At 38.2% G+C, this 24885-nt stretch overlaps 1 protein-coding gene across 1 annotated transcript in view; it reads right to left on the bottom strand.

Moving 5' to 3' along the window:
* The window catches only part of LOC132823016 (single-stranded DNA-binding protein 2), a 374063-nt gene that overhangs the window by 73793 nt on the left and 275385 nt on the right, over positions 1 to 24885 (bottom strand). Inside the window, exons 5-7 of the mRNA XM_060836550.1 lie at positions 16778 to 16867; positions 8617 to 8700; positions 2406 to 2465 (exon numbers count right to left, since the gene is read on the bottom strand). Of these exons, the coding sequence (XP_060692533.1) occupies positions 2406 to 2465; positions 8617 to 8700; positions 16778 to 16867 (234 nt within the window). The remainder of the gene's footprint in view (positions 1 to 2405; positions 2466 to 8616; positions 8701 to 16777; positions 16868 to 24885) is intronic.

Raw genomic sequence — 24885 nt, 5'->3', positions numbered from 1 at the left:
TGGTAAGTTGGATGTTCATAAATCAGAACCACCATGTAGCAGAATAGTGCAAGAAGTTCACACGGTCTATTAAGAAATTAATTCTTTATCACTTTTTTATTTTCATTGAAGTCACATAGTAAAAGTAGGAAAAACATTTGCAAAACCTTTGTATCCAATTTCTAGTACTCCATAAATACGAAGGAATTGCAGCATTTTCAATATCATGTCCTATATTTAAAAAATATCAGACTGCCTGAATGACATTTGGCACTAGATGGGCAGAAATTTTGTCCAACTAAAAATAGGGCTCAATTTCCCTGATCCTATAATGATAGGCGCAAAGTCAGTGGGGCTGGGAAAATTGAAGACGCAATTTGAGATAGGCACAAGAAGCATTCTCACTCCCCAGAAATTTTCCGGAAAAAGCTTGCTCTTCCGAGGGAGGGAAATAAATTTACATAATAATGGCCCAATGCAGGATTGGCTTTGCAGCATTGCTAACATCGAAGTTTGAAATCATCCAAAACCTTGCTACCAACTTCTAAATTCCACCAAATCCCTGTTCATGTCTCATTTAGCAGATCTACACTGACCCCTAGTTGAACAATAACTTCATTTTAAAATTTTCAATCATTGCTTCTGAATCACTCCATGGCCCACTCATATATCCATAATCTCCTGCAGCCTGGCAATCCGCAAAGATCTCGGAGATCCTCCAATTCTCGCCTCTTGCATAGGACTGATTTTATTCATCACAGCTTTCAGTTGTCTATTGCCTAAAGCCTTAAATTCCCTCCCTAAGCTGGTCTGCATCTCTTTTTCTCTTTCCACCTTTGAGATGCTGTTTAAAACATAGCTCCTTAAACAAACATTTGGTCATTTTACACATATTTTCTTTCATTCAAGGGATTTGGGCACTGCTGGCTTGACCAACACTCAATATTCATCCTTAATTATCTTTGAGATGGTGGTGAGCTGAAATGTGGAATTGCTTCAGTCCTCGGATATAGATGTCATTTGGAATAGAACTGCAGAATTTGATCCATAACCGGAGATATATTTTCAAGTCAGGATATCATGTGGCCTGCAGGGCAACTTGCAAGTAGGTGGTCCCAAGCAAGAGCTAACCGTATACTTCTAGGTGGTAGAGATCCAGAAGGCATGCAAGGAACCTTAGATGTTGTTGCAGTGTATCCAGATAATGAAGTAAAAAATGAGGTCTGCAGATGCTGGAGATCACAGCTGAAAATGTGTTGCTGGTCAAAGCACAGCAGGCCAGGCAGCATCTCAGGAAGAAGGAATTCCAGATAATGAAGGAAGTGAATGTTGAATGGTGGTGGAGATACTTCTGAAGGAATCTGCATTGTCCAGAGGTAGTGAACTTCTCATGAGCTGCACTCATCCAGGAAAGAGAACAGTATTCTCACAGTCCTGACTTGAGCCTTGTAGACAATGGATAGGCACTGGAGAGATATGAGGTGAGCTAATTACTGAAAAACTCCTAACCTCTGATCTGCTCTAGTAGCCATGGTATTTAAGTGGCTGGTCCAATTCAGCTTCCAATTCAGAATGGTAAACACCAAGTATGTTGGTACTGAGGGATTCAGTGATTGTAGTGCTACTTAATGTTGAAAGGAGATGTTAGGTTTCTGTCTTATTGGACTTTGTCATTGCCTATATCTAGACGACAAAAATTACTTGTTACTTGTCAGTCCAAGCCTGGCTGGATGTTGGTCACGTCTTTCTGTTTTTGATACAGGCTACTTTTAACATTTGAAGACTTGAAATTGTTTTGAACATCATGCAATCATCGGTGAACACCTCCACTTCTGACCTTATGATGGAGGGAATGTCATCAACGAAGCAGCTGACGATTATTCTGTACCCTGAGGAACCCCTGCATGATTCCCTCAGCTGAGATGATTAATATCCAACAAAGACAACAATCTTCCTTTGTATGGTTGCTGCTGGTACTACATCTACTCAAAGACAGGCCGAGGTACACGTCAGTAATGGCAGAAAGGAGTCGCAGGGTGGGATTGAAGGGTGAGTAGTCAAAACAATGTCCTCCCACCAGTTCCTCTTTTCAATGCTGTGCCCCTTAATCAGGCATTGAATGAGAGGGAGGAATATTATCGCAAATATCATTTTCTATTTATCTTCATCAACAATTAGAATGGCTACTGAAAACAGAAGGCTACATTTCTTAATCTTAAGTATGTGAAATGTCAAGATTAAAATAATTATATGTTGAAATTTAGTAACATAATGTACTGTATTTTTATGTTGTTTTTTGAAACTGTAGTCTAACCAAAGAACTAAAATATAACTATTATAAGTGTTTCAACACAGCAAACAGCAGTGAGTTTAAGGCTTCATAAAGTGAAGTTTCTTGATATAATGCACGACAAATATAATTTTACCTGGTTAGGTATTCTGAGTGGCGGCCTGGGGCCTCCTGGATAACGAGGTGACATGAAAGGCTGCAACAGATAAATAAATGAAAAAAAAAAGTGCTTTTTAACAAAAATAATTCAACTTTTATATCATATTTATTTGTAAGCATCCAAATCCATTTCACTTTCTACTGTTACATGGTCTTGCTGTAAAAACGATCTTCGCAAGAGAAAAAGGCCACTCTTTCAAATCTACTTAACATCCATCACAACTACTCAACTGCATTCAAAAGATCACTGGCCAGATTATTTTCTCCCACAAATGGTGATGCATGATCGATCACTCATTGAATCCACAGTGCACATGGGAACACTTATTTTTACGCCCATATGTGTTAGTCTAGAGATTTTAGGTAGTAATGTAAGAGGTTCCAACTTTCTTTCTGTCATATGGCTGACCATGGCTTTCTCCCACTCTTAACAACCTACCAATGGCATGTGTTGGAAGGATTTGCAGATTAAGAAAAACATCTATCTGAGCACACTTTGAGTGTACCTTCTTCAGCTATCAAGTCCTGGGTGAACTGAAATCTGGATGTTCTCGTTCAGAATTAGGGTCATCACTCATTGTGATGTAGGACATACCTTTCTTCTACAGTAGGTATCAGAAAGCACATGCAATATGCACCACTACAGTCCCCGGGCTTTGCATGGCTCCATTCCTAAGTTTTTAAGTTTATTTGTACACAAGTCGGAAGAGAATAAAATGCAATACAATATTGTACAGCATAAAATAACTGTTTGCAAGTTTAAGCAAATGTTTGCATGTTGAATCTTGAAAATTAATACTAACATAGTATATCTTTCATAAGTATGAGTGTTCCCAAGTCAAATGTTCATAAATCAGAGACTGCTTGTATAAGGTCAAACTGATATGAAACAAGCCTCTTAATTATTGTGAAGCTAATTTTTAAAAAATATATATATCATTCATGGAAGGTAGGCATCACTGGATAAATCAGCATTTATTGCTCATCCCCACTTGCCCTTGAGAGGTTGGTAGTGAGTCACTTTCTTGAACTGCAGAAATCTATCAAATGTCTGTTCACTCACAATGTTTTTAGTATGCAACTTCCCTTTACTTTAAGGTTTTGCAGTTGATGACAGTATTGACTTCTGATTCCAGAAGTCACTACCATGCAAGGACATCGAAGGCTTACGCAGCTGGAAAGAAAACTAGAAGGAAGTCTGTTTATAAAGTGTTAGAGGTTTTCAAGTATGTGACAATGAAGGAATGACAATACAGTTCCAAGTTAGGACACTGTGTGGTTTGACAGGCAACTTGCAGATAATTATGCTCTTTTGCTGGTCTTGTCCAAATTAGTAGAAGTGATGGGTTTGGAAAAGGCCATCAAAGACATGAGTAGCTGTAATGCATCTTGTATATACAGATAGTTCTCCTATCGCTTAATAGAAATAATGGGGCCCATGGGAAAAGTAAATTTCAGGGCAGACCAGCAAAAAAAAGTATCACTCTCAATCGCTCAAAAATCACCCAAAAGTCTAATGCACAGCCTGAATGAAGGTTGAAATCACATGTATTAGCAAAACAAAAGTAAATTTAACAGAGTACATTTAAAAAGTGAAAGAAAGCTGCTCTTCGTATGGTACCTCTCACAAAAAGCTGCTCTGTCAGCAGCTGACATTGCGCATGCGCAGAATGGCACAGATTTTGGCACGGACACCAGCGCATGTGCAGAACGGCACAAAGACTGGCACCAATGTTACGCATGCTTGGAACAGTTTGGACACTAGCGCATGCACAAAATGAAGTGCATGAACCGATCCTTGCTGGAATCACGCTATTGTCAACAAAAAGTAAAGATTCTCGAATAATAACGTTGCCTCATTCTTCAGCAACATTATAGCCAAATTGTACTGCCAAACACGCTGCCACTGTGCACTGGTGGTGCATCAAGTGAATCAGAATCCTTAGTGTCGAAGCAGGCCATTCGGCCCATTGAGTCCACACCAACCATCCGAGCAACATCCCATTCAGACCCACTTCCTATACTGTATTTCTGTAACCCTAATTTCCCATGGCTAACCCTATACATTCCTGGACCTTATGGACAACTCAGCATGGCCAATCCATGTAACCTGTACACCTTAGTGATTGTGGGAAGAAACCGGCGCATCTGGATCTCATTTTATTATTCTAAACTCCAGCGAGGAGAGTCCTAACTTGATACATCATTGCTCATAAGTTGATCCCTCCATACCAGTGCAGAAAATGTTCCCTGTCTCCAATGAAATGATATCTTTCTTTAAATAAGGGAATCAAGACTACTCATAGTACTCCAGATGTGGTCTCATCAGCACCTTGTACAGTTGCAGTAAGACTTTTCTATTCTCATACTCCAACTCCCTTGAAATAAAGACAACATTCTAATAGTCTTCCTGATCACCTGCTGCATCTGCATATTAGCTTTCTGTAGCTTATGCACAAGTACCCCTCAAATCTTTTGTGTTGCATCTTTCAGCAGTTTTTCTCCTACTTTAAATAATATTCTTATTTTGTTCTTTCTTCCAAAATGAACAACTTCACAGTTTCCCACAGTGTCCTCCATTTGTAAACATTTTTTTCACTTACTTAACCCAACATCTCTTTGCAAACTGTGTGTATCCCTCTCACACCCTGCCTTTCCACCTATTTTTGTGTGGTCTACAAATTTGGCTAAGCACATTCACTTGTTTCCTCCAAGTCATTTATATTACAAAATCCAATGATTTTTGAAAAATTACAACCAACGTATCTGCTACCTCTTTTTGGATTCTAGGATGCAAGCCATCATGACCAGGAACCTATCTGCCTTGATCCTAGTGACTTTTCTAGTACTACATCTCCCACCATGGTGGTGGTACTTAATTTCTCCCTCATGGTTTTCATGTTAATGGCATATTCAAAGTGTCTTCCACCAGAAAGACTGAGGCATGTGTTTAACTTGTCTACTATTTCCTTGTTCCAAAACCATCTCCCCAGATTTGTTTTCTAAGAAGCCCATGTTCACTTTGGCCTCTCTCTTCCTTTTTATATATTTAAAGCGCTCATATTGTCAATTTTTATACTCTTCATTATTTTGCCCTTGTAGTTTATTTTCTCTGTCTTTATTATTTTTTAAGTCTTCTTTTACTGGATCCTGAATTTATTATAGTCTTTGGGGCTATCACTGACTTTGACCTTGTTACATATTTCTTATTTCATCTTAATACTCTCCTTAACTTCCTTGGTTAGTTATGGTTGGTTTATCTTAGATTCATTTCTCATTTCTAGAAAGTACTTTTGCTTGTGCCTGTTAGTTAGCAAACTGACCTCGGGGAGGCAGAAAATGAGTTGTTCACTGCAGAATCTGAGCTTGACATAACATAATGGTCACAGTATTTAGATGGATTTTGATGTTTCAGAGATAACTCCAGAATGCTGTGAGATGGTTCAACAATATTAATTCCATTGAATGTCATTGGTAGATGGTTAGGTTCTCTCTTATTGGAGACGGCCATTGCATAACAGTTGTGACTTGAATGTTACTTTTTACAAATCAAAGCTTGGATATTGCCCAGGTGTTGCAATAGGTGGACACATGACTGCTTCAGTGTCTGAGGAGTCAGGAAATATATTGAACATTGTGCAATCCTCAGCAAAACCTGCATTGCTGATCTTATGATGGAGGGAAAGTCATTGTTAAAGCAGCTGAGAATGTTTATGCCCAGAACATTACACTGAGGAAGTTCAGTCATTGATCTTCAATGGTCAAAACCACGTTGCCTTGTGCTTAGTATGTCTTCAAGCATTGACAAGGTTTGCCTCAATTCCCGTTGATTTCAGTTTTGCTTGGGCTCCTTGATTCTACAATGGTCAAATATTGCTTTTATGTCAAAAGCAGTCACTCTTAACTTATCTCTTGTGTTTAGCTGTTTTGCCCATGTTTAAAACAAGGTTGTAATGAGTCAAGGAGCTCAGTGACTCTGACAAACCAAACTGAGTATCAGTGAGCTGATTATTTCTGAATGAGTGCCATTTGATATCACTGTCAATGAATCCTTCTACCACTTTGCTAATGGACAAGAGTAAACTAAAGGGATTGTAACTGGCTGGGTTGGATTTATGCTGCTTTTTGTTTACAGGACATACCTGGGCAATTTTCCAAATAGCTGAGTCGATGCCAACATCTTGGAACAGCTTGGCAAGGGGTGCAGTTAATGTTAATTAATTAATTAATATATAGTGTCAAACACTTTCTTTTCATCAGTTTGGAGTTTTAAAAAACAGCAAATAAATCTGTGCAAATTGAAAATAAAAAAAAACTTAAGAGTCATCTACAGGTTTAAACTGTACAACACAAACAAGTCAATATGCAAAGTAAATGCAACTAAAGGTGATTTACAAATGGTTATGCCCCAACCTGTAACCAATAGCAGCAACTATAGGTCAAACAGCATATAAATAGCCAAAAACATTCCAGGCAAGGTTTTACTGTTTCTGTATAACCAAGAGTAACACTTCGTTGCATGAATTGTAGTAACAATATGGTACTAGATTAACATTAATACTCATTGCCTGGATAGGTATCTCTGCATTTTTAAAATACTTAATGACTGGAAAAAGTGAATAGGAAAGGTAAATCAATAAGCTTGTTGAGTATCAAGATGCCAGTTCAAACTGATTACTCCCATTCTGCGTACATTCTATTTCCTACTCTCTGCACCATAAGAGTGAGTGCAAGCAAAAGGGGAGTTTCAAGCAAGAGGGCCCACTAATATGTTCTGTCACAGTATCAAATATATTTTCATGCATAAATATTTAGTATTTACCATTTCTAGATACTTAATCACAAATGCTAACATGGTACTGTTCCAGAAAAATAGCAAAAGCAACAGACAGTTTTACTAAGAAATTAATTAGGCTGCTTAACCTCTCCATATGAATTTAACTAACTGGCAGCTGATCAAAAATACACAAAGTTTTTAGTTTTTTCATTAATTGGGAAAAAAGCAGTCTAAAATAATACATATCCTGTAATAGATATTCTAACAGTAGTTGAGAATACATCTTTGCATGTTTATTTGTAATAGTGTCAAATAGACAATATTATTCCTGAAAGTACCTTTACTTAAGTCTTCAATTTAAAATAGACACACAAAAATGTTAGCACATCAAATAAAGGGCTATTCCATAGTGAACATTCATCATTAAAATACAGTTGAAAAGACCTTTAAGATAGCCATGTTTTTAAAACTATTATAGTTAAACTTGAACCAACACTTACAATTGTAAAAATCACATATTTTAAAAGGGACTTTTCAGGAATATGGATAAAATACGTTTTAGCACAGCACACCCTCAAATAACCAATTTCCATTTGCTTCCAATTACCACCAGCACTATAAGGTCATCCAAGATTAGGACCAGATATAATCAAACTCAAACCAAATAAACAGCCGGCAACTGTTTTCTCAGATCAACGATAAATTGGTTGTGGGTAGGGATGTTTTATGTAAATGCAGAGCTAAGTAAAAAGCTGCCAATGTTTCACTGAAGAAATGTAAACATTTTCAAGATCAGCATGCTGTTAAGTTCACTTTTTCCACAATAATTAGTTATGGTAAAGGGTTTACTAGTGGCACAGATTTCATCTTCATTGAACAACTAATAGGTTGTGGACATTTTTTGAAAATGTTTTGACATTTTTTGAATGTTGCTTTGAAATACCAGCATACTCATTATAATTTTCTAATTATAAAACATTAATTTTCACCAAAGCTCAATGTCTAATGGCTGTGTTGATGTTTAGAAACATTACTTGCTAATGCTGAATTAAAATCATACTTGTTAGAATACTTGCACTGAACAACAGATCAAACAATTGATTTATCTGCCAACAGGGTATACTTAAATCAGTGTAGATACTAATCTAACCTGGAATAACATATATGATGTCATGCAGGAAATCTTTAGGTCTGTGGCAGTGAGAAAATGAGGATTTCTCACCAAACTAACATAAACATGAAGATCTATAACCATAAACCAATGTTTCAAATGAAAAGAAAAATTGCCAAATCAAAACAGGTTTGGTAGTGATGAATTATCAAACAATAAGACCAAGTAAAAGTGCTATCAGAGCTTGTGCTCAAATAACCTTGGTTTATTTGTGCTGATTAGCTACTTGTGTCTTCCTACCTGGCTGTGAGGTCCCATCATGGGATTGCTGGGGTTGTGTGGTGGAGGCTGTGCATGTGGCGAGGGCTGTGAACCTGGTGGTCCCTAGAGATAATTGCAAACATAAATTAGCCAGCAGCACAACCTTTAACAAAATTGACCAGCTATGTCAAAAGTTTCTCAAATTGAAAATTTGTTGTACCTTTTATAAAACCTTTTTATTCTTGAGCAGTTAAGTTACATTTGAGTAAACAACTAAACCTCTGCCAGTATGTGTTCCTGCTTTTCTGAACTGTGGTAGAAATATGTTATTGGGTAGAAACCAAAGATGATTTCATCAAATTCCTAAAATAAATTGTGGAAACAAAGATATGCCCCACAGGTGTTGTGAACAGATCGTATTGTGATTCAGAAATAGAGGATAAATAAAATTTGCTGAAATTTGCATCATTTCTCATTGCTGGCTATAACACACCTTAATTTCCTTCGAAATGGTTCCTAATTTATGGGGCTAATCTCTCACTGAAACATTGCGCAATAAAATTATTTTGAAAACAAGTTTAGATACCAATGGCCCACTGGTGATACAGAGTTATTCTACATTCTTCATGACAGACCTACAGATCATGAGTGCTCAAAATGGTCTTTCACACTAAAAATGTCTAACGCATAATGTTTCCTATTTAAGTGCAGTAGAGCTAATGTAGAAACACTAATATGGTGATCATCATTGTTGTATGAGGCACTGAAACTTTTATTCTTCAATTCTTTGGAGAAGGGAAAAAGAATCTACTTTGAAGCACACTGACAACTGATCAGCTTCTCATTGTCCACCAGCCAAACTTGACTCTTTTTCAATTCAAATTTGTGGAAGTGACAAAGCCTTTAGGCTTAATGATTCACTTGACAACTTGTCTAAACTTAAGCATCAGTTGAGCAGGAATTGAGAGTGTGCTGCTCTAAAATTATTCTCAACTGAATTAAACTATCATGTAATTACAAGCAGTTTATTGGCACTGTCATACATAATAAATAACAGGACATGATTTCACTGGGAGAAAGTGAGGACTGCAGATGCTGGAGATCAGAGCTGAAAAATGTGTTGCTGAAAAGTGTAGCAGGTCAGGCAGCATCCAAGGAGCAGGTGAATCGACGTTTCGGGCTTAAGCCCTCATTCCTGAAGAAGGGCTTATGCCCGAAACGTCGATTCTCCTGCTCTTTGGATGCTGCCTGACCTGCTGCACTTTTCCAGCAACACATTTTTCAGCTATGGTTTCACTGGGTGTGGTGATTTTCAAATAGCCAGTATCAGATCACAGCTAGGTTACCAGGGTAACCCACTCAGACCAACCATTATGATTCCCCAAGCTACATATAGGAATAAGGGATACAACCAAGTCTTCTAAACCATTCTCTCATTTGTGGAATAATCCACAATTTACAGGGAACAAAAATAATGCTTAATGGGGTAATATGTAAATGGCAAGATCCAAATATACTTCTGTTCATTTAAATAAATCAAATTAAATCACATATTGCAGCAGATAACAATTGCTACATGTTTTCATTATCCTGCTATTTTACATAATCAAATTATGGTCAACCCCACTTTTAATGATAGTAGTTTGGAATGCGAAACATTCATCATATCTCAATATTGATTCAATGCAGAGTTAAAAACATTTTTTAGTGCGTAACATTTCTTGTGATCATACAATATACTCTAGTCAGGACATCTACCAATCCTCTTTTTAAGCTCTTTGCAAAATGCCCAATTGCTCCATACTCAGTTGGCAGCTAGTTTTCTTGCTTGCCCATCGGCCTGTCAATCAAATGGCACCTAGCCATCTAAGGTTGATGCTATCAATTATTTCACACCTGGAAGCCTATACATATTCTTTCAGACATAGCAAAAGAGTCCAAGGCCTTTCAGTTAACTTTCACTCTATTTTTTTTACTGAACTTTTAATCATGGCCTCCTTCTTCAAAGACTGCAATTTCCCCCCAGACGTGATCGACGATGCTCTCCACCGCAACTCCTCCACTTCCCGCTCCTCCGCCCTTGAGCCCTGCCCCTCCAATCGCCACCAGGACAGAACCACACTGGTCCTCACCTACCACCCTACCAAACTCCATATACATCGTACCATCCGTCGTCATTTCCGCCACCTCCAAACGGACCCCACCACCAGGGATATATTTCCCTCCCCTCCTCTATCAGCGTTCCGAAAAGATCACTCCCTCCGTAACTCCCTCGTCAGGTCCACACCTCTCACCAACCCAACCTCCACTCCCGGCACCTTCCCCTGCAACGGCAAAAAATGCAAAACTTGCGACCACACCTCCCCCCTTACTTTCCTCCAAGGTTCCAAGGGATCCTTCCATATCCGCCACAAATTCACCTGCACCTCCACACACATTATTTACTGTATCCGCTGCACCCGATGTGGCCTCCTCTATATTGGGGAGACAGGCCGCCTACTTGCGGAACATTTCAGAGAACACCTCTGGGACACCCGGACCAACAACCCAACCACACCGTGGATCAACACTAACTCCCCCTCCCACTCCACCAAGGACATGCAGGTCCTTGGACTCCTCCATCGCCAGACCATAGCAACACGACGGCTGGAGGAAGAGCACCTCATCTTCCGCCTAGGAACCCTCCAACCACAAGGGGTGAACTCAGATTTCTCCAGTTTCCTCATTTCCCCTCCCCCCACCTTGTCTCAGTCCCAACCCTCGAACTCAGCACCACCTTCCTAACCTGCAATCTTCTTCCTGACCTCTCTACCCCCATCCCCACTCTGGCCTATCACCCTCACCTTTACCTCCTTCCACCTATCACATTTCCAACGCCCCTCCCCCAAGTGCCTCCTCCCTACCTTTTATCTTAGCCTGCTTGGCACACCTTCCTCATTCCTGAAGAAGGGCTCATGCCCAAAACGTTGATTCTCCTGCTCCTTGGATGCTGTCTGACCTGCTGCGCATTTCCAGCAACACATTTTCAGTTTTAATCACGATTGCAATACACATTGTTCAAAATCCATCACCATATATTCCTACAAGATTGGAAATGGATAGATCATGCAGGAAAAGTGAATAAAAATAATTGTTTTCTTTCTTTGTATTAAATGCTGGTTATTGTCTGTATTTGTTAAACAGGGTATCACATACAAGATTGCATGCAGCACTCAGTGACTTGCAGATGTTCCTGCATTCTGCATTCAGAAAATGGGAGGGCATCAATTTATAAAACAGTATTACAATGAAAAAATTTAGATTACTCTTGTATGGTCAGTAAAGATTTAAATCAAAATTTAGGATTTTCTCAAAAGATAAAGAGGGAAACCTCTAACTTGTTATCCTCTATCACTCTTATTCATTTTCTTACTATTGCCATAAAAGAATCTTGGTTCCAACAGAGAAGGCCAATCTGTCTCTGTTGACTCTCTGCAAAAGCAATTCACATGGTCTTATTTGTGATCACTTTCCTCAAAGTCACACAGATGTCCTTTTCTCTTTAGGTCATTATCCAATTCTCTTTTGAAAGCCTTGATTTAATGTGCCTCCAAACTACACTCCAGCAGCGTATTTAACACCCAAATCACTTACAGGGCAAAGGTATCTCATTGCTTCCTTCCTTGAGCTAATTACTTTAAATGAGTCATCCTACGATGTTGGACACTTCCCCAAAATTTGCCCACTATCTACTCTATCAAAACACTAATGTCTTTGAACTTCTACTTCTTTTAATCTTCTCTTCCAAAAGAGAATAGCACCAGTTTCACCAAATATTAATTTGCTTATCCTTGAAACAATTTATGTGAATCTTCCATCCAATTTCTCTAATGTCTTCTCCCCAAAGTACAATGACCAGAAAACAGTGCAATACAAATGAAGGTTTATACAGGTTTATCATAATATTTGTGCCTTTTGTTTCTAAGGTCCAGAATCCTCTATATTTTTATTAACCACTTTCTTTACAGGCCCTGCCACCTTAACTCATCGATGCACATATAGCTCCATGTCCCTTTGTTGCTGCACTCTGTTCAAAATTGTGCCCTTCATTTTGTAGTGTCCCTCCTTGTTCTTCCTACATTAAAGAATCATGTCACACTCCTCTGCTTTAACTTTCTTCTGTTTCTTGTCCACCTATTACACTTGACTGTCTACATCCACTGAATGTTTATAATTGTCTTTATTGTTTAACACTACCCCAGTTCACAACACAGTTACTTTGAGTCGTGCAAATTCTGGTTTTGCACTTCGTAATGAGTTTTCTTCCACCTATTTAGCTGGAAAATAATGCTTTATACAAAGTGCCTGAACAAAGGGAAGCAATCCTACATGACCATGAGCATCATAATTGTTACTCCTATTCAAAACATATTTATGAGTACACAACAAACAAAAACATTACATGCAAGTACTTGCACAAATAGCATGTATACATGACTGTTGTGTTCTGTAGGCAAAATGGATGCCTGTCATATATCAAATATACCCTTCCCTAACATTTATGGGCAAGGAGGTGCCAAAATATAAATGTTAATTTATAACATTAAGTAGATTGAATTTGATATCCAATATAGTTTGCTAAAGTTCTGATTAAATAAGCAACATGTAGAAAGTTTAAAAAGTCAATGTACATTGTTTGAAGATATTTACTTGACTTGATTAAAAGAAATAATGACACTAAATTGAACATCACAATCACATCAGCTATTTTATTAGTTTTTGTGTGTGTACTAAATGGAAGATCATCTTCCACTAGGAGGCAACAATACTCCACTAAGCTAATACCGGGCCAGATACAAACAAATCTACATTTTACTATGTGAAGCAGAGGATGTAAATATTAACCGATTTTACAAGATAATTTTTTAAAATATGTCAAGATTATATTGACTGCTCATAGCAGATTTTCAAAGTGTAATTATTGTTTTAATAATTACCAAATACAAGACCATAAAAAACAACCAGAGGAGAATTGGTAAAAGTGGTTAATGCAGTTAGTGATGCTTACTTGTGGTTTCAGAATTTCAAGATGATACAAGATTCTGAAGATGAGGTGTGAAAGAAATCACAGTCACATGTACAACCTGTACCCAATTTATCTTTCTCTGCAAATCTACAGAACAGCATCAACTGTAAAAGTATAAATAACAATAATTTATCTAATTTCCACATCAGAGAAAAATATCTGGCTTTTATCCTTTGGAGATGTCTCAGGCTATGAAACAAGACCTTTTACAGCAGACTGTGTTGAATAAGAACCTCCTGCTGGCTTTAGCTGGAAATCAAGAGTCAGCGCATGCGTGGGTAGATAATTTAGCATATTCTGGTGCATGAGCTGACTTGGACAGCTCTTAGTATAAACCCTGGGGCATGTCTTATTCAGTGCAGGTCATCCTGACCTGCAATAAATACAATCCATGTTAAGGTTGAAAATAAAACAGGTCTTCTGTCAAATTCTGATTTTTTAAAATTTATATAATACATTAAGCCTGAATGAAATTTGTTGTACACTTTACATTTTTAATTGTAAAAATGTACATTATCCTTTCCTTTTTTACTTATTGTTATCAAAAGTATTTTTAAAAATCCACTTGTCTTTTATGATACAAGCTATTGCTGAAAAAGTAGAGATGCTCACAAAGCTTTTCATCATGTCTCATCAGGACAGCTGCAAGAATAACAAATATCATAGGGAGCATCAATTAATACTGCCTGAGAGTACGGTGCTGATCAGTTAAGCTGCTGCTATGGAAAATGCACAATATAATAATTATCTCTCAGCTTTGTTTAAATTCAAACTCTGATTGGTTGGAGGCACTTTAACGCGGAATATATCAGAGAACACTCTCCTCCTGTTGTGATTGAAATCAAGGTGAAAAGCCTCAACAGCATCTCTCTTTTTCAGCAATACCCAAGCTCTAGCTAGCAACTAACTTTCTTTTCCTTTACAAATTCATTGTATTAAAGCACTGCATAATCAGTACGAATAATTGAAATGGATGCTACTGGATTTTGCTGAACAAAAAATGTATTCAATGGATTGTTTTCTACAAGTATTAACTACTGCCACAAAACTCTGGACAGCTAATAAACCAGACAAACAACAGATGATGAAACTGAAAGAGCATTAAGAAATGCTGAGAAAGAACCAAGATCAATAATTTACAAACTTTCATACATGGCATCTCTGTACCATTAGTAAATATAGTGCCAAGACTATTTCCCTTGGATCAATTCATGGTTAGAAGTTTGTAGTCCAAAATTTTATTTAATTTATTTTTGCTTATTCTTTTATGGGGGAGGCAGTGGCGTCATGGTAATTTCTTGGGATTAGTAATCTAGAACACTAGAATAATAATCTGGGAATATGAGCTCAAATCAGATCATGGCAAATGTTGGAATTTGAATTAAATTAAAAACATGCGGGCAAAAAAGTTAGCCTAATGGTGACCATGTAACCACTGCAACAATCCATCTTCTTCATTAGTATTCTTTAGGGAAGGAAATCTGCCATCCTTAACTGGTCTGACCTACATCGCCTCCAGATCTATCGAAATTCGGCTGATTCTTAATTGTCCTTTGGGAAATTAGGGATGGGCAATAATTGCTGGACTAGTAGTGATGCAAATCCCATGAACAAATAAATATAATATAGACTTTCATTCGTGTAGTTATGCATAGAGTTTTATTTTTTAAAATAGAGAACATGATGCAAAGTTTTCAAGATGATTCATGTAAAAAAAAATGTCAATTCCATGTCTAGCTGAACATGTGCTGTGTTATGTTAGCTTGTTTCATGAAGAATTCCAGGTATGTTTCCAGAGATTATTATTCCGGAAAATGCTTCATCCCTTAAATTTTCTTTCATTCAACAGTAGTGGAGATTTCAAAAACTTGTTATAAGCCAAATTTAGGTAATCTGAAGAGGTGTCCAGAAGGCAAATTTAATTTTGTTCTGTAAAGCAGGAAAAGCAGGAGAACCTCTCAGCCCTCCTGCAACCCCACATCCTTAGACTTATCTGTCTCCATACCTAAAGGCAGCCCAGCAACACAGGATATAGTTACCTTAGGACAGTGGGTTTCCCCAGGATATTCCTTTCCACCTGAATCCCAGTCATCCTATACTAATAAAGCCTGGTATCCAAAACAGAACAAGTGAACCATTGAAACTGTTGGGTGCACAAAGGGAAACTCTACTGCTACATTACACAGAAAAACACAGTTGTGTATATTTGGCTGATTTCTTTCATCATCTTCTGAAGACTGATGCCCTTACTGGAATACAGCTCCATGGTGGCAGCACCTGTCTAATACATCAAGTAAACAAGCATTGCTGATGCAACAGTGTACAATGTCAACAGGCTTTTTAATCAGAGGGGAGGGAACATAGCTGAGTGTGATTTCATCCTCATCTAATGCCCTTATTTGCACTCCTAATGTGGGTCACTATATAATAACAAGGAATGGGAACCAAGACTGATGTTTCTTTTAAATTTAGTGGTAATGCTGTAATGTGAAAAGCTCCGGTCAGTCAGCGTTCGTCAGAGATTGAAGTTGGAACCTTCCTGGTCACATGGTTCAAACACTCAGGGCAATTTCTTGTTTTTTTTAAATGCCTTCATTAACCTCTGCATTTATTGTTTTTTGTATTAGCTTTTTTACTCCAGCTCAGTCAGTGACAGATGCCAACAAGACGCCAACTAATGCCCATCATTATTCCACTGAGATTCAGTTACAAATGGGCAGGATTACCTGTTTGTAATCTCATCGATGTGCTCATATGCAAACTGGCAGCACTAACAGGGCTAGTAAAGCAGAATGCTGGTTTGAAAATATGTTGTTTGCTGTAGTAGCATCAGAAATTCTACCATTAAAGTCACCAAATAATAGAGTACAGTTTCTTAAAAAACAAAAATACATATAATAGAGTGATAGTCAGCAAATTTGAGATGAATGATTCACTGTGGTTGAGATTTAATTTAAACTTTATAAAAACCCATCTAAATTCACATATGTAATCCTTGTTCAGAGTCCACCATCTGCTTCAAGTGTATTATATTTTTCACTGATAATTTAGAGGGATTCAGCATAGATGTCATTCTTATTTGGAAATCATTTAGCCATTTGAAAGCTTTTTCCTATTGCTTAAGTCTCTTATTACCTGAAAGAATCCCGGTGGTACCGGGCCTACTGGCATTCCGTCTCCTGGGGGAATGTTTCCTAGCACTGGACTGGGAGCTGCGGCTGCACTCTGAAAAGAAAGGCAACTCCTGTGTCATTACATCCTGTAGCAAGGAACTGGCATACTTCCTAAGTGTAAAAAGTAAAATAACATACTCTGAATCAATTAAACTTATGACAAAAACAAATCTAAATATAACTTTTATGTGCAGCAAGCATTTACACAGACATTTTCAAAATCATAATAGTATTTAAAAGTTTAGCAGCTAAAGAAAAGGCCAATCTTCTTTGCTATGAATGCCTGGCTTTGCTAACAATCAGTGCTACCCAAAATATATATAAATTTGCATGTCAAAGCACCTTACCAAAGGCCACACTGTGTAAACTAGTCATAAAATAATATTCTTAAGTGTATAATTCAACTATGAGGTAGGGTTCAACAAGTCTGCTATGTTACGTTGAAAGTATTGGTCTACACAGAAGTTGGAATTTTTCATTAAATTGAAATTCTTGAGATATCAGCAGATTTGAAGGTAAACAAATATGATTTCCTTATTGATTTCACCACCTGTTAAAAGCAAAAATGCTATCCCATGAGCTGCAAGTGGCTTCAGTTTAACAATATCTCTCTCATGCTTAAGTTGAAACTATTTGTGATCCTAAATTTCTGAAAATTCATTGCTTTGGTAGATGGGAAATAGGACTGACATGACATTGAATATCTTCAGTAAAGTTTAGACTTTGAAGGTAGATGTTATTGTTCAATTATTATTATTGCTGTTACAAGTTGATCAATTATTTTTGGAGGTCAGTAAAAATTAGGTGAAACACGATTATTGGAAAGAAATGTCAACTTCAGGGACTACACGTTTTATTATAGAAAATTTCAGGAGGTAATTCAGCAAACATAATTCCACAGAGTAACAAGTGATAATGCCAAAAAGTTTGGAAAGTACCATTTCCTTATTGTTTCAGTAGCTGCAATCCCTTAGGCCGAGTTTTATTTTCAATCATATAAGTACAGTCAATATTCAGTCCTAAAAGTGCTCACTATGATTAAGTGATGAACATCTTGTGTCTGAGGATGTCTCAAGTTATAGATCTTTTATCTCTATGTAGACCTCCTCAACAGAGATTGGGGAATCCAAAGACTTCAAATCAATCTTAGTGAACTGATGGGGGTGACATGTGAAGTCCTGTGAGTATTGACTGGGTTCTGGTCACGATGCCTAGGAATGTGGGGTATTTCAAGTCATGTACAAGTCTACAAATTCTCAGTAGCATCAGAGTAGCATTGCCATCTGTTTTTTTTCCCTAACTATTGCAATTTGTGTCTTGGATCTATTAACACAAGGTGCATGCAAGAAGCTTTCACAGCTCATCATCTTGTTCACAGTATTTACGTCTGGTGGAACTGAGCAGTTTTTATGTACCTGCTGATAACAGACTGCTTAACTCTCCTCTGGTTTGGATTAGGGCTCTTTCTATGCTCTCTGACAGGCACTTCCTGTAGTGATTTAATATTTGAAAATGTTATCACCTCTAAAAAAAAATACTTCATAGACTTGACATCACCACTGAGGCCAGATGGCATTGTGGAGGATTGATTTTTAAAATATACTTTTAAAATTATGATGATATTTATCTGATAAATATTATAAACAGAATACACAATCAGAAACCATGGTCTTTCATATACTTCTAAGATATGATGCGAGTGATAAATTATTACATGCAACATTTCAGGTGCTAAGATTGCAGAAATACCAAAGTGCACAAGAGATTCATTGTATATGTCTCCCCTCATAACTAAAATCAAGTTTTCTCCTCTAATTCTATTGTTTATCATTTTAAAATATTTAATTATGTAGGTAGCTAGGGTCGAAGTTTGTAGTTTTCATATGACGGATGATACTTCAAGCTTCATGTAAGACAATAAACTTTATAGAGCAAAGGAAGGCAAATGCTTTCATCATGGAAAGAACAAGCCCCAAACCATTCCCAATGTTGCAGACTTTTCCCAGGATACTTTCTAATCAAACCATCCAGGGATGTTATGATACAACTCTGGAAGAGGTACGACTCAAACCCAGGCTTCCTAGCCATGTGATGGGACTACCGGGTGAAAGACCACAATCATGCTCATGTTTGATCTACAGAGCAGTTTCCCTTCATCCCAATCTTCCTACTAGCTTCAGAAGTTTTCAATGCAGCCCTACTGTGTTGGTTAGTGAGGACATCCTCACAGTCTTTAACCTGTTTCAACAACAGGTACTTCTGCTTGTGGAACTGAAGGCCTGTTATTACTACAGAAAAATCCGCCCTCCCACTATCCTTAGCATTTTAGCTAGACAGTTGTCATATTTTACAGCAATGAACATTCAAGGAGGATTGTGGTCAATCAGGTGACTATTCCTTTGTCACTCAGGAAAAGTAGTGAGGTATCTGAATGAGTGACCTGCAAGCATGTCAGATAGGAAGCATTAATTGTTTAATGAGGTTTTTGTGTGAGAACCATTGAGGGAAAATGTTACATATAATATTGAGAGTGATAAATCATGAGCCTCAGTGAAAGGTGGATGCGATGGCAGAGCTAAAGTGAATATGAGCGCACAGAGAAACGTCACTTATCCTTCAAGCAACACTGTTGTGTGTTCCTCCAGATAATGGGTACTGCACCAATTTGGGAAGTGTTTTCAGACAAGGGTGGCAGTATTTAATGAAGTGCACAGCTAGGATTTAAATGTGATGCATCCAGAGTGAACATTGAGAAGTCCCAGCACCAGCTAGCATCTCACCGCTGCCATGTGCAAGCTGGCACGAGAGTGATGCCTTGGAGGCATGGAGCACACTTAATAAGATGAGCAGTGCAAATTGCGTGGGAGAGGTCACTAGGGTTCATGGAAGGAAACCCTCCAATTAACTCCCTGAATCTGACACATTGCCAAATTGTGGGAAAACTCAATCTTAGGGCCCTGATTTTTGTTGCCTCATTGAGACTGTGTGCCTTATTCTATGCCTATGGCAGTAAAACAGAAGTTCCAGTCTCATTTTTAACAGATCCTGTTTTTACTGTCAGGGTAAAGGGGTCAGAGTATGATTCACATGAGACAAATCTAAGCCAGCAGGGTCATTTGAACTCAGCTCAAACAGATTCTATTTTCCTGATGCTTTACCGTAACCTGTCATATGTGGACTTTTGATTTTTAAAAACAGGCATGAATCATTGAGTCACAGAGATGTACAGCACAGAAATAGACCTTCAGTCCAACTCATCCATACCAACCAGATATCCTAAACTGATCTAATCCTATTTACCAGCATTTGGCCCAATTCATTCTAGACCCTTTTTATTCATGTACCCATTCAGGTTCCTTTTAAAAGTTGTTATTGTACCAGTCTCCACTACTTCCTCTGGCAGCTCATTCCATACATGCAACACCCTCTGCATGAAAGAGTTTCCCCTTAGGTCTCTTTTAAATCCTTCCCCTCTCATCTTAAATCTAAGTCATCTTGGTTTTGACTCTCCTCCCCTAGCTATTCTCCCTGTGCATGTCCCTCATGATTTTTATAAATCTAAGCCTCCGACACTCCAGGGAAAATAGCCCCAGTCTATTCAGCCTCTCCCTCCAACCTTGGCAACATCCTTATAAATGTTTTCTGAACCCTTTCAAGCTTCACACATTCCCTACAGCAGAGACACTAGAACTGATCACAGTACTCCAAAGTGGCCTAGCCAAAATCCTACATGATCTCCAAACATGACTAATAAAGGCAGTGCCTTCTTCACTATGACCCTGCTTACAAGGAACTATGAACCTGCATCTCAAGGTCTCTTTGTTCGGCAACAATCCCTAGGACCTTACCATCAAGTGTTTAAATCCTGCCCTGATTTGCCTTATCAAAATGCAGTACCTCACATTTATCTAAAACAAGCACTATCAGAGCACTCACCTTTTCATATGAAAAGGTGGCTTTAAAGGTTGCACAGCAAAATTCAAAAGCACGTTGATCGAAATGGATTCTAACTTTCCGTGAAGGTTCTAACCTTAAAGATTATTGCATGATTTAATTTGCTGATCATTCATAGTTTATTTAGAAAAATGTAGGAAAAACAAAAACAATTACTTAAACTGGTGATGGTCCCTTTTTCTACATTAACAAGCTGTAATATTTCAGAAATGTTTTACTCAGAGATAAGTAGTAAAGCATGAAGAGGTTAGATTAAGATTTCATGGATTCCCTATTTGAATGCCTACCAACAGAAAATAAAACTAACGAACAGCAGGCTGACATTACAGCAAGAAAGATAAATGTGAAGTTTTTGTCAATATTCTGAATACATACGTGATTTGACAACTTAACAGTCCCTTTTTACATACTGAATCAAGCCATTTTCAATGGGATTCCTGAATTTTGATAAAAAGCCATTTCAAGGGCCTGGAGTTTCCATTGCACTGTACTGTATTTTTGGTGACTATTCCCAACATAAATCTAACACCATAAAATATTGAAAATTTTAAACATTTACAAGACAAAATTCTGTGATATTTTGCACAAAAACATTGCACTGGAAGCAGAAACTTTAAAATGACTACCTCCTCCCAGTTGAAATTAACCAACATTAGAGTTTTAACTGCTTGTGTTCCTTTACAAATTTTGGAAAAGGATTCCAAAATTAAATTTTTTTGAGTGCATATTCAATCATATCTATGTTAAGAAAAGTTTTGACCTTTAAACATATATTCTCGAACAATTTGTACCCCAATCTGGCTAGAAAATATATTCGCATCCTTTTGAAAGACCCTTCCCTATTATCTAAAGTCAGGCTACTCAGGGGTAGTAAATTAACACTGTTGCTTAAACTTCATATTCTTTCTAGTACACCCATTTTCATCCCTACTATTGAAACTTTACTAAGTTGTCACTTGCAAGTATTTCCAGGAATAGTTTGGAAGTAATATTACTTAAGGAAGGTTTAACTTGAGTTTAATTTGAAGAGTTCAAGACTCACCCCTTCTGAGCACAAACAAAAATGCTGAGGGGCTCAAATGCAGAAGCAGGCTTGTGAACACTAGTGTCACTATCTAGCTGGCACTATGTTCAACAAACAAGATAATTTCCCTTCCTTGCCCATTTCCCTCTGCCCCTGACAATGGCAAATGTGAGACCCCACCTGACAGAGCATGTCATCTTGGTCCCTCGAGACTCTGGATTTAATATCAGGCTCCACTGAAGTTGCCAGTATGCACTCCCAACAATAGGCACTGATCCCAATGGCGCTGCTGATACATGATAGCTCTCAGCTTTTTGTTTGGCTGACTGTTCCAGAAGGACCTCCCTCAGATGACTGCAGATGTCTACTTAAAGAATCAATGGCTGTTACATCTGAAATCACTCCACAGAAGCCAGTATCCCATCACCGACTCACCCTTTATTTACAAATGGACAGTCCAACTCCCTCAGAGCCGTTCTCAGAGTGAACCGAACACCTGACAGTCCTGTTCTGATCTGTTAGTCAGATTAACTACCCCAATCAGGGAACTCATATTGTATGAGGTCCATCTGGCTGACCCCATTACATTCACTACATACCTCCCAAGGATATAGGCCAGTTCTATTTTTTTGTAGCTTCTCCTGTTGTGTTTCAGCACTAGGTCAGGTTTCTCCAACTTTGGCTCTGACACAAGTGGCGTGTAACACACCAGCTTGGCTCTTGCACCCGGATTGTCTCAGATGATATTCTCTTCTTCAGGTAATGACATCTACTGTGTTCATCTCAGGTTCCAAGGTATCTTCAACACTTGACAGAAAGGGTGAATCCATGGGTTCTGGAATGATTGGTATGGCTGTCCAGGAGCTGGGCATGATTTGCTCCCACACCATTTGCGAGTGTGCAGCTTTCATATGGTTCATGTGCTTATCCAGGGACTTTGTACTTAACCTAAACTTTACACAACTAACCCTGCTTAGACCATGCATCCTACAACAAACTTCATCCCCTAATGCAAACTGTGTCTCCCCTGTAGCAGAATGCTGTATCTGTACGTATGTGTACACATGTGCGTGCACACAGACACACACACACACAAACACACACACACACACACACAAAACACAGACTCTTCAAAGTTGTGTTTGCTCTGCCTGCAAGACAATTGGATAAAGGATGGTATGGTGTTACCCTTATATGTTGAATACCATTAGACTTGAAGAAATACTGAAATTCCCTACTGGTGAATGATGACCCATGTCTACGAGCAACACTTCCAGGAGTCATGAATCGCAAAAGATGTGTGCAGCTTTTCTATCATTGTCCCAGTGTTTGACGAGTGAACTCTATGCACATCCAGCCAGTTTGAGTGGGCATCCACAATCCATATAAGAACATTAAGCTCATGAAAGAACCCACAAAGTCAATGTACAACCAGCTCCAGGGGAGCTGCTGGTGGTAATGTTTATCCTTGTAGACAATGGGCACTGCCTCAACAACACAGCTGCGTCTGCACACAATCTGAGTCATCAGACTTAACTTCTCACTAACGTCATCATTTTGGAAACCCCTGGATGACCCTGGTGAAGTTCAGCCAGTATCCGGCGGTGACCTTTGCCTGGGACAATCACTTATGCTCCCCATAATATTATGCAATCCTCTGCTATGACCTAGCCTCTCTGGGTCCAAAAAAGGTTTCAATTTTGGTTGCGATGATCCTTTGGTTTGTCCCATCATCACCAGTCGTTTCAGTTTTGCCAGGACCAGATCTTTTGTGTCTGAAGTCTGATATTGTCAGTGTGACTGGAAATGTGTGTCCAGAAAATTCAAAATCATTATAGGATTCTTCCAATGGCAGTACTATTGGTGGTATAAATGCCAGTGGAAGGTGCTCAAGGCATCCGCATTTGCTACTTAGCCTCCCAGATGATGTTCCAACTTACAATTGTATATAATTAGTATTAGAACCCACCACTGAATTCAGTTTAAAGCAAATGGGTTACACTGCCTTGTCTTCTTTAAGTAGATTTAGCAGGGGTTTGTGGTCCATTATTATTATAAATTTATGTCCACAAGGTATTGGTGGAACTTCCTGACTCCAAATATGACCGCCAACCATTCATTCTCTATCTGCGCATATTCACAGTCTGCATTAACTGATGTCCTGGATGCAAACGCTACTCCTTTCCATTCAGGTTACCTATGAGCTAATATTACCTCAATGCTGTACGGGCAGCCCATGTATGTCAATTCAAGGTCTTGCTTTGGATCACAGTGTGCTAACACCTTAGAAAATGATAGCAGTTTCTTCATTTCCCGGAAAGCTATTGCTTGATGATATGACCATTTTCAAGGCTGACCCTTTTTTTAGGGAGTTGATGCAAAAGTTCCAGGTGGACTTTTTGTAATAATGCAACAGCTCAAGAAAAGACCTAAGCTCTGGTATAGATGAGGGAGCTGGGGCACCTTTGATTATCCTCACTTTATCTTCCAATGGTGGTAACCCGATCTCATCGACTCTGTAGCCCACGTAAGTCACATAGGGTGTCTGGAACACACATTTTTCCCTTCTTAGGCATAAGCCTGCCTGGGAGAAACGTCTAAGGACTATGTCCAAATTCAGCTGGCATAGATCATCTAGTCCATGAGCCTGCTCTGCCATTCAATAACATAATGGCTGATCTTATGCTTCAACATTTTTTTCACTTTTAATGAGTGTTTTCATGTTTTAAATATGAATCAAACAATCTCAGTCTTGAACATAATGAATGCACATGTACTTGAGCAGGGAATTACAAAGAGTGAATACTTTGAGTGAAGAAATTCCTCCTCCTTATACCTAACTGGCATGATTACTCTGAGTATACATTTTGATTTAGTATAATTCTAATTTAGTTTGTAGTTGACATTAAAACGGAAATCTACAGTTCAATGTCTATAGTTGCCAGCCACAAGCAAGGCTTTTTCTCCAAAGGTTTAAGTCAAAGTGAGATTAATTAAGAACTAGCTGAAACTATTTTCATTAACTAATTGGAATTTTGTGTTAGGATCATATAAAACTAGCTAATTTTGTTTGATTTACAACAAAATGCTGG

This window comes from Hemiscyllium ocellatum, chromosome 2, assembly GCF_020745735.1.
Source record: "Hemiscyllium ocellatum isolate sHemOce1 chromosome 2, sHemOce1.pat.X.cur, whole genome shotgun sequence".
In the NCBI taxonomy this organism is placed as follows: Eukaryota; Metazoa; Chordata; class Chondrichthyes; order Orectolobiformes; family Hemiscylliidae; genus Hemiscyllium; species Hemiscyllium ocellatum.
Note: the sequence above shows the minus strand (reverse complement) of the source record. Positions and strands in the feature narration are given on the sequence as shown.